General features: G+C 36.0%; 1 protein-coding gene across 1 annotated transcript; it reads left to right on the top strand.

Annotated features, from left to right (window-relative positions):
- Positions 1-7,168: 7,168 nt before the first annotated feature.
- LOC145112402 (uncharacterized) lies at positions 7,169-9,806 on the top strand. The gene is made up of 3 exons (XM_079048568.1): positions 7,169-7,547; positions 8,104-9,283; positions 9,377-9,806. Exons 1-3 carry the CDS (start codon positions 7,169-7,171, stop codon positions 9,804-9,806), a joined length of 1,989 nt encoding a protein of 662 aa, XP_078904694.1.
- Positions 9,807-10,836: the final 1,030 nt, after the last annotated feature.

The following is a 10,836-nucleotide window of genomic DNA, read 5'->3' as shown; positions in this document are numbered from 1 at the left end:
ATTCCCGCACGTTGATCAATAAACCCTAAAATCGTTGTTTCTACATAATTTGAATTACACTCCACGCAGATCAACATAATGGCAGCGAGTTGTTCTTCAGAAAGAATGCAAACAAGGCAACAAGTAACAAGGATCACTGCTTTGCCATCGCACTTGATCAAAAAAATAGTAACTACGGTTGGGGGAAATTCACCAATCGATGCTTTTAAGTGCCTGATAGTGTAAGTATGATGTGCATTACTTCTATTAAACTTGTTTACATAGTTAATTTAGTGTTTAATATATGAATTTTGTGTTGATTTGTGAATTATATATATAGTTGCAAACTCTTTAGGGATTTTGTAACATCGGACACATTATATAAAATCATAGACACAAATCGAATAAGGTTTCGTCCATTAAGTGTTCACCAGTATGAAGTCATAAGCAAATGCAGAAAGTTGAACAACCCACACGTACTCTTCAACGATGGAATAGTACTCTTTTTTTAAGCAATCGGATAATTACGAATTCAATTAGTTTTCTACATTTGTATTTTTAAAATTGTATGATTACTTATTTTATGTCGGGCGAAGTATTTTACGATAGGGGAAGAACTAAATGCTGATGATGTAAACAAAAGATGTGACGATCATGGTTGGAAAAAGAAAAGCATATTTTGGGATTTACCATATTGGAAAACAAACCTCATTAGACATAATTTTGATGTTATGCATATTGTTAAAAATGTATTTGAAAACTTTTTTTACACTGTAATGGATGTCAAAGGGAAGACGAAGGACAATGTAGCAGCCAGAAGAGATCTGAAGCTCTATTGTAGGAAGAGAAAAGGAGTCGAAGATAATGAAAGAGCATACTACACTCTGGACAAGAATCAAAAGAAATCCATATGCCAATGGGTGGAGAAATTGTGTTTCCCCGATGGTTATGTTTCTAATATGGGGAGGTGTGTTGATTTAACAGGGTGTAGACTGTTCGGAATGAAAAGCCATGATTATCATGTTTTTATGAAAAGATTGATGCCAATTGCATTTCCTGAGATGTTGCCAAAACAAGTGTGGGAAGCATTAACAGAGTTGAGTATTTTCTTCAAGACATTAACAGCAACATCAATCACAACAAAAGACATGGAAAGGATTGAAACCGAGATCCCAATAATATTATGTAAATTAGAGACCATCTTTGTCCCTGGTATTTTTAACTCCATGGAACATTTACCAGTACATTTGCCATACGAAGCGAAGATAGTCGGTCCTGTCCAATATCGGTGGATGTATCCATTTGAAAGGTTTGTATGGTACATCATAATGTATGTTGCTATTTTTGTAAGCTAATTTAAATAATCTTCACTATAGGTATCTAAATCAGTTGAAAAAAGATGTGAAAAATAAAGCTCGAGTGGAAGGGTCCGTTGTTAACGCGTACTTGCTACGTGAAGCATCAATATTTTGCTCTCATTATTTCGAGACTGGTGTCCCCACACGTAATAGAAAGTTGCCTCAAAATGATGATGGAGGAGGAGATGAGCAAGTGGATGCTAACAACGACATGTTAGATATATTTTCATATCCTGGGCGTCATTATGGAAGATTCACGAATAGAATGATGTCTGATGAGGAAGTGCATGCTGCCCAAACTTACATACTCCTTAACGAAGATAAGATCAAGCATTACATCAGGTTCGTACATGACATATGCATCACTTTTAATTATAATAATCATTTGTTGTGTAATTGCTATGATCGAATAATATTTACATGCATGATTTTGTTTATTACATTCATAGTAACTTTAAAATGTTATTGAAATGGTGATACAAAATATTTGAAGAACATTTGAATGAACTTATGGGGGATATGGATGAACAGGTCCTTGCAGCTGAAGTTGAGAAGAACTTTGTAGTATGGTTTCAAAACTATGTGGGTGTTATTTTTGTATTTTTTAAAATTTATTATTTTTTGTTATGGTTATAATTAACTCTAATTAAGTGTTTTACCATTATTCATATAGGCACGTAAGATCCCGATAAACAACAAGTCTATATCTGACCTATCCAAAATGCCATTCAAAAAAGTGAAATTATATAGTGTATACTTTGTCAATGGTTACAAGTTTCACACAGAAGCTTATAGTCTGAACAAATCAACAACAAATAGTGGATTGTGTGTTAGTAGCCAAGGAGGTGATTATTATGGTAAGGTAGAGGAAATTTTAGAAGTCGAGTACCCTGGTTACCCAATTAAAACCACGGTTTTGTTTAAATGTCATTGGTATGATCCAACACATAACATAGGAGTTAAGGTTCACAAACAATATAACTTGGTCGAGATAAATGTCAAAAGAAAATACAACAGGTTCGAGCCATTTGTTTTAGCCATGCAAGCCACTCAAGTGTGTTACATTCCTTACCCAAGTTCGAAAACAAACAACTCAGACTGGTGGGCTGTATTTAAAGTTAAACCTCATGGTTGGACCGATGAAAATCATCCTCAGAAAGACGTTGCTTTCCAAGAAGTTGAAGTTGAATCAAATGAAATCATTATACCAAGTCTAGCCGATACACACAATTATGATGATGATCACGAAATGTCAAGCAACGGTTCAGATAATGAAAATAATATTGATGAAGAAGGTGAAATTCATGAGGACGACAATGATGGTATTCCTGACAGTGAGGGTAGTTATGAGTATAGTACATCGAGCAATGAAGAAGAAGAGGATGAAGAAGAAGAGGACGAAGAAGATAATGACTAGATGTTTTTGTGTTTAATGTTTTTTGAGATGAAGTTAATTTGTAATTTGGTTTAATATCAATACATAAATTTAAACTAGGAAGAAAGCCCGGGCTTCGGCCCGGGATGTTTTTTTGTGTTTCTTATGTCAAAATGTAAAACTATTGACTGTAAAGCCCAAGAGTGTCAAAGTGGCTAAGGAATTGTGGAAAAAACCTAAATGTTTTTCGTGTATATTGTGCAAAATGTATAATTTTTTATAATAAGGACTAAAAGTGTCAAACTGGCTAAAAAATTGTGGCAAAAATCTAAAGTTTTTTTGTGTTTTTTTACCAAAATGTAAAAGTTTTGTTTCCAAGGGCCAAAAGTGTCAAAGTTACCAAAAAAATGTGGCAAAAATCTTAATGCCCAAAAAATTCCTATTGCTAACTCTTTTGTGCTTATATATATATATATATATATATATATATATATATATATATATATATATATATATATATATACACACACTAATGTATTACATTATAGATTATGATATATATGTTATTTTTGTCTTTTCCATTTCAATAATCAAAATTCCACTGTTACCTATAAAAGGTTATAATATTTGAATAATGTGTTTTGACACAAATATCCTTAGTATTCACATATTTGAAATGATTTCAAGGGTACTTTGGTCTTTTTGCACTCTGAAGCGTTGAGGCACCATCATACCTCTGACGTCACACCGGCGTTATCAGTTCTTCAACCATTCAAAACGTGTCAACTATTCCGGACGATAAATCTCCATAGAAACACTAAAACCCCCAAATCATCGAAGGGTAATCGTTCTTAAAATCGATTTTCTCCGATAATAGACACTTCTGTACACCTCGCGACGAGATCATCATAAAGTAAGTATTTTTTTCCATACCCTGTTACACTGTTTTTCATAGTTACGCTTATTTTTTAAAAAGAAATTGAAATCAACTACTCCAATGTCTATTTTGTTAGTAGAATGTCGATTTCTAGAAGTCACCGTTCGTTAGATGATCTCGCATTAGATATTTTGAGTCGGATATTTGTAGTATTAGCGTCAGAATCTGCGAAAGACATCGTCTCTGCAAGACTTTGGTAATTCTCAATAAACATCAACTAATGAATGTATATTTTATGACATACAACTTTCTTTATTTGTTATTTACTGTGTATTTAAATTTTTGAAGTTCAAAGAAGATGTATGAAGCAGGGGGTGATCATCAAGTGTTCAGAACAGCATGCATTGACATGATTGAAGGAATGGGTCCCAAAAATCTGAATGCTGATTCATTTATACATACATGTGCATTTCATAATAACATTGAAGCCATGTTCAGACAAGGAATTGTATGTGTAATTTCATTAATTATATGTAATCTATACCATTTATTAATATTTTGTGTCATTGATGTTATATATTGATATTGTTATTCTGTCAACAGGAAGAGTGCTTCTATTATGGCCATTTTGATTTAGGATTGTCTTTGTTGAGACAAGCAGCAAATGAAGATCATCTTCAGGCAATTTATTTGATTGGAATGATCTACATTTCAAGAGGGCCTCATCAATGTGATGAAGGTATGTATATATGGTATATATGTAAATTAAATTATATATATAGTTAATTAAAGGCATGTTTGTAGTTTGGGGTTAGTATTTAATTGTGTTGTGCTGTATAATATTTACTGTTGTATTGAAAAGGATACATTGGATTAATTGATGGATATTTTAATGTGTAGGTTTACAATTACTTGATGCCTATTTTGGCTGGGTAGTTCCGGATGATGGGGAGTACACGAGTGTTGTTGATAGTGCCAAAGAGTTGTTGCGGGCTGTTGATGTTGTTCATAGACTTACAACGAATAACATCACATTCCAATGTGAAGACCCACGACATTATGTTAAAGGTGCATTTGCAATAGGCCATGAAGAGGATGAGGATCGACAAAGATATTACACGGTTAGTCGTTGGTATGTAGAGTATGGTAGGTTTTGTATATTTCTTAAAAATATTAATGGTTGATAATAGATTGGACATTGAATATTATTGTTCTTATTGTATAGTATATGAAGTTGTATAGTACTACTATAATTTTATTTTGGTTTTGTGTTTACATCATTCTGTTAAAAGGGCATTTTAGTCATTTTTTCTTGCTATGTTGTTTGAGTAGGATGAAGTATACGTAAAACCCATGTTATTTTTGTGATGAAGTATACTTAATGTAATTAAAAATAAGTTTGTAATGAATTCGTTATTAAGGAAAATAATCTACATAGATTATATACTTTAACATGCCCGGTTAATGTAATTAAAAATAAGTTTGTAATGAATTCGTTGTTAATTATTCATTATATACTATGTTTTCAAGAAATTATACACAACTTGATTAGCACAACTGGCTTCATCGTGCCCTTTTCTAGCATAAGCTTAAGTTCGAGTCCGCTTGCCAGCAATATCTACTTTATAATTCATTTTTACATTTATTAGCCATTATTTTATGCCACATATTACCAATTCAAAAACATTTCATTCAAACCATATCTTACAAATTCCATTGATCATAATAATAATTCATCCATAGTATAACAAAATTAATTAAACATATAACATCCCAATAAATGCCATCACAAATTAGCTACGCGTTTTGTTCCATAGCAAAACAAGCAAACGAAATCATACTCCATTGTAGAATTCCCTAGAAAATACCTACGAATGGTACTTCCATAGCAATTCAACTATGGAATTGGTTTCCGTCACAAACTCCGTTGCATAGTAAGCACGATGATGAATTCCATAGCAGCAGTACAACGTAAGTGATTTGGTAACAAATGCCGTTGGAAAATTGCTACGATTTTATGTTCCATAGAACTATCGGTAGCATAATACCAACGGATATGGAGTCGGTAGCATTTTACCTAGCAACTCCCACTCTCGCTACCAGAAATAAAATACGTAGACAATGTGGTAGCAACATTGCTATGGAACGACATTCCATAGCACGATCCATTGCAGATTAACAACGAAAATACGTTCCATAGCGATCTTCCCTAGCAAAATTGCATTTTTCTTGTAGTGATTTAATTTGGTGAATTTTGTTTTGTTAAGCTTGTTAAAGACCCTTATATGTTGACAATAACTATTTTCTGTTAATTATCAAGTCAATTAAGTTGCATGAACATCTCTTAATTGATTGTCTCATATAATTTATGTGAAAACAATATTATATGCCTAGGAATAGTGAACATGAAACTAGGGGTTAACTAGAAAATAGGTAAGTCAATGTGTGAGCTTGTGTGACGAACAACCATACAAGAAGTTAATTGAATTAGTAATTTAATTAGCTAACTACAAGTCTTACTTAACCCAAATCAATAAACTAGGAAACTCATTAGTTTAACCAATTGGCCACTGTTTGAATTGATTTGTTTTCTAAGGATTAGTAAAAGTGAACATGAACCTAATCACATTAATCGGTAGCCAATGACAAATTAATCCATTGCACGTGCCATAAAATCAACCATAGGAACAAGTAAGTCGAACCTGAACAGAAGTCTCCTTTATTATTGAATTTAGTTTATTTTTATTTGTTTAGATGTTAATTGTTTTGTTTAAGTGTTAGTTAAGTGCTTAAGTTTCTAGTCTTGCAAAACTACAGAAAACCCTTCTTTAATTGCTTGTTTTTATTTAGATAATTCTAGTAGTTAGCTTTATATTTACCGTTCCCTATGTTCGATACCCTGCTTGCTTAACTATACCACCAATTGATAGGTACACTGTCTTTTGTGTGTCTAAATTAGATTTAAAAAGTAGGACTAAAACTAGTGCAATCAACACACATCAAGTTTTTGGCGCCGTTGCCGGGGAACGGTTCTAAAATAAATTTTAATCGATCCTTTGTGTGAGATCTATCTTGCACAAAGTTACTGTTTTAGTAAATTAGTTATTAGGTTTGAGATATAGTTTTTTTGTTTTTAGGATTTTAGTTCTTTTTTTCTGTTTTAACTTTGAACTCGTCGAGTCCAGTCGCAACTACTCGACGAGTGTATCGCAATATTTTAGTTTAGTTTTGTTCTTTTTACGTGTGTTTTTCTGTTTCTTGTAGTGTTTTTATGACCCAAGGATCAAGCACACCCTTGATCCTGCCACTCGAAAACCCGGAATCAACTCTTAGGAAGGATAAGGACAAAACCGTAGAAGCATCTTCAACACCAAAGAAGTCACCGTTTAAGAGCTTCAAATCAGCCTTTTGCAAGAAAAGGGGCCAGAAAGTTGGAGAATCTAGCACGACACTTTTAGTGATCTAACGAAGGAGGATTCAGAGAACGAAACAGAAAAAGAAGAAAGCGACCCCGAAACCGAACCCGATAACACCATGGCTAACATCGATGAAATGCCCATGGGCCAATGAAAAAGAAGGATGCGTGACGATACTGGCCCAGGACTCGTGCAACCCGCGATTCAAGCAACTGCCAATTTTGAATTGAAAGGCCACATTCTCACTCAACTCAGGGACATCCCATTCTATGGGAAAGATCACGAAGATGCATACAAGCATCTCAACGAGGTCAACGACATAGCCGACTACTTCAATACCCCTAATGTACCTCGCGAGACTGTTCTACTTCGTATGCTACCGGTCACATTTAAGGGGGTTGCGAAAGATTGGCTGAAATCACTTCCCCCAGGATCCGTCACTACTTGGGCAAAGATGTGTGAAAAGTTTATTGATCAAATTTTCCCTACTTCAAAGATAGCAAAGTTGAAGAAAGCCATAACAAATTTCGAGCAACAACCGGGCGAGTCACTCTATGAGGCATGGGAGAGATATAAAGGATTGTTGAGGAACTGCCATCACAATGATCTAAACAGTCAACAAGAAGTCTCCATTTTCTATGATGGGGTGAATGTGACAACTAGGCAGCTCCTTGACTCGCAAGGACCACTCACGAAGAAATCACCCGCAGCTATAAAGGAGCTAATTGAAGAATTCTCTAAGCACTCTAGAGAATATCATAACCCAAGGAATGACTCAACTCGAGGGGTGGTGAACTCTATTTCCGATGACATGGCAGCATTGATGGAAAAATTGGAGAGCACGGATCAAAGAATGACAAAGATGGATCAAACCATCCACGCCATCCGGGTGGGGTGTGAGAATTGTAGAGGGCCTCACCTTACTAAGGATTGTGATCTTGACGAGAACGGGAACCAGAAAGCCCAAGTGTGTTACTCAGCGGTGATAGATATGATAATGATTGGCGAAAACCCAAGAAAGAATGGATACCTTATGATGAGTACAAGAAGGCGAAGGAGGAAAAGTATAAGCAAAAAGCAAGTGGTTTTTATCAAAAGGAGGAGCTGGTGCAAGAAAAAAATCGGATTTGGAAGATATGTTGACAAGATTTGTAGCCGCATCCGAGAAAAGGCATAACGATACCGATGCAGCAATAAAAGATCAACAAAACATGTTGAGAGAGCACCAAATTATGATGAAATATCAACAACCGCTAGTTAGGAATCAGCAAGCCTCCATTCTCAACATTGAAAAGCAGCTAGGCCAACTTGCACAACAAGTGAACAAAAGACAACCGGGTGGACTTCCAAGTAATACCGAAAAGAATCTAAGGATGGCTCATGTAAATGCAATAACAACAAATTCTGAGAAAATTTTCATTCTTTTAAGTCCAATCCGGAAAGAAGAATCAAAACCGGTGCAAGGGAAAGAAGAAAAAAATCGAAAATTGCATATAGCGACTTCGACTCGACGAGTCCCAGACAGGTACTTGACGAGTCCAAGGTCTGATGACAAAAACGGCATTCTTTTAAAACCCTACCAGCCTCCTTTTCCATTTCCGAGTCGAGCCATACAAGGTGAACAGATTAAAGAGTATAGGGAGTTTATAGAACATATAAAGGCACTCCAAGTGAACATCCCGTTTATTGAAACAATAATTCAAACACCAAAATATGCAAGCTTGCTTAAGGGCCTCTTCATGAATAGATGGAATATGGCAGAAGTAGTAGAGATAGTTTTGAATGAGCTGCCAGAGAAGATGGGCGATCCGGGAAACATCACTATACCTTGCCAATTTGGAAACTTAATTACCACTCGTACGTTGAGCGATTCAGGGGCTAGTATAAATATTATGCCATATTCTTTCTTCAAAAAGCTAAACATTCCGGAACCAAAGCCTATTCAAATGACAATCCATCTAGCCGATAAAACAATAATACATCCAAGGGGAGTATGCGAAGATATTCTCATCAAGGTGGATAAATTAGTGTTCCCTGCTGACTTCATAGTATTGGATATAGATGAGGACCATAAAGTACCAATCATTTTTGGGAGACCATTCTTGAATACCGCTTGTGCCTTAGTAGATGTGCGTGAATCTGAACTAACACTTAGGGTGGGTGATGATTTTGTGATTTTTAAAGCCGATCAAGAGAAGAAGCATGTAAAGTCAAGAAAATATAAGACTTCCTCAATGGATTTGGATGATGAACTGTTAGAAAAAGAGCTGGCACTTTGGTAAGAAAATAATCCAAATCAATTCACACTTTCTTTAGAAGAAGACTTTGCCGAAAGAGACTTAAGAGAATTGGAGAAGCTACTTGAAAAAAGTGAAGCTAATGAAGATCTAAGCAACTTTGAAGAAACAAACTTGGCTTGTCTTGATACAAATTTGCAATGTGAGGAAGCAATTCAAGATGACAAGAAGGAAAGTTTAGAAGATAAAGAGAACACTAAGGTTTGGAATAATGCTAAACATAACTCCTCCATTGGGTCACACATGACTAATCAAGGAGTAAAAGAAGATAGACCCATCACAATTAAGAAAACCAAACCTCGCGCTTTAGTTTCTACCACTTTTGAAGTATTCACTTTTAAACCACCAGATTCTCAAGCGTATGAAGAAAGTGAGGTAGAATTCATAACCTCGATGATTGAAAAGGCGATTGAGGTAGATAAAGGAGGAATGGAAACGATGGGGCACACGGAAGAAGAAAAGAAGAAGCAACATGGTAAAGGGATAAAACGTAAATCTGAATAAAATGCCACAGGGAGGAGAAAGGAGGAGTTGAAAAAGGTGTATAAGAGAATAATCCATGCTTACAAAACAAAGTATAAAGCACAAAGGATTAAGTAGGAATTCCTGATGGAGGAAGCCGCTGAAACGTAGAGCGGGTAGGAGTCCAGCTAAAGTGTAACATCTGATCCAGAATTATTGGGGTTGGTTGAATTTTTAGGGTTGTGGTGCATGGACTCGGCGAGTTCGAGGCATTTAATTGCGGTCATGAATCGGGACCGACTCGGCGAGTCGGAAGGCCTGACTCGGCGAGTCAGTGTTGTAGGGAGAAAACCCTAATTTTGGAGTTTGCCCCTTATATAAACATCATTAGCTGCCTCATAGCCTTCCATTTTTACACCCTAGAAGCTGTTCTCGGCTGCAAACCTTTTGTGTGTGAAGAGAGAGAGAGCATTTGGGAGCTTGTCTTTGGGATTCTGGGGAGGATTTCAAGCTTGAAGAGGAAATATCAAGGGAGGAGCACTAGATCGAGTATCTATTTCGTGTTGGGCACCTTATTGAGGTATTAATCTGTTACCTTAAAGCTTAAAGCTCTTAGATTTCTTTTGGAAGATTATGGCCATCCTTGAGGAATGGAACCAAGTTTGGATCTGGACCTATCACAAGGATATGGTTCCAGATCTGGAACTTCTTAGGTCCCAAATGTCATAAAGTTGTCTCCTTGGTGCACCCTAATTCTTATTCATGCATTAGGGACTTGTAAGAAGCTTGTTCATGTGGTTTTAGCATTATGAGACTTAGTATGAACGTAAAGTTGGCAACTTTACGTGGTATTATCACTAGGAGAATATGGATCTGAAGTTTGGGACCTTAAATCCCACTTGAAAGGACCGAATACGTGGGAACTCGTCGAGTCGCTCTTGTGACTCAACGAGTCGGGAGGGTTTTCTCATTCGCGGCCAAGGGTTCACGGCCAAGGGTTCACGGTCAAGGGTGTTCGGTTGGGAGTTTACGACCGTGAACATCAAGGAACTAGACGAGTCTCGCGGGTGAC

Source organism: Lactuca virosa, chromosome 5, assembly GCF_052849685.1.
Source record: "Lactuca virosa cultivar CGN04683 chromosome 5, Lactuca_virosa_CGN04683_v6, whole genome shotgun sequence".
Lineage (NCBI taxonomy): Eukaryota > Viridiplantae > Streptophyta > Magnoliopsida > Asterales > Asteraceae > Lactuca > Lactuca virosa.
Note: the sequence above shows the minus strand (reverse complement) of the source record. Positions and strands in the feature narration are given on the sequence as shown.

Bases quoted from the DNA above. Each gene is read 5' to 3' on its own strand.
- LOC145112402 (XM_079048568.1), top strand. From the start codon at position 7,169: ATGCGTGACGATACTGGCCCAGGACTCGTGCAACCCGCGATTCAAGCA. The intron at 7,548-8,103 runs GCGAGTCACTCT...TTTTATCAAAAG, and splicing joins AAATTTCGAGCAACAACCGG to GAGGAGCTGGTGCAAGAAAA. The intron at 9,284-9,376 runs GTAAGAAAATAA...ACTTGAAAAAAG, and splicing joins GAAAAAGAGCTGGCACTTTG to TGAAGCTAATGAAGATCTAA.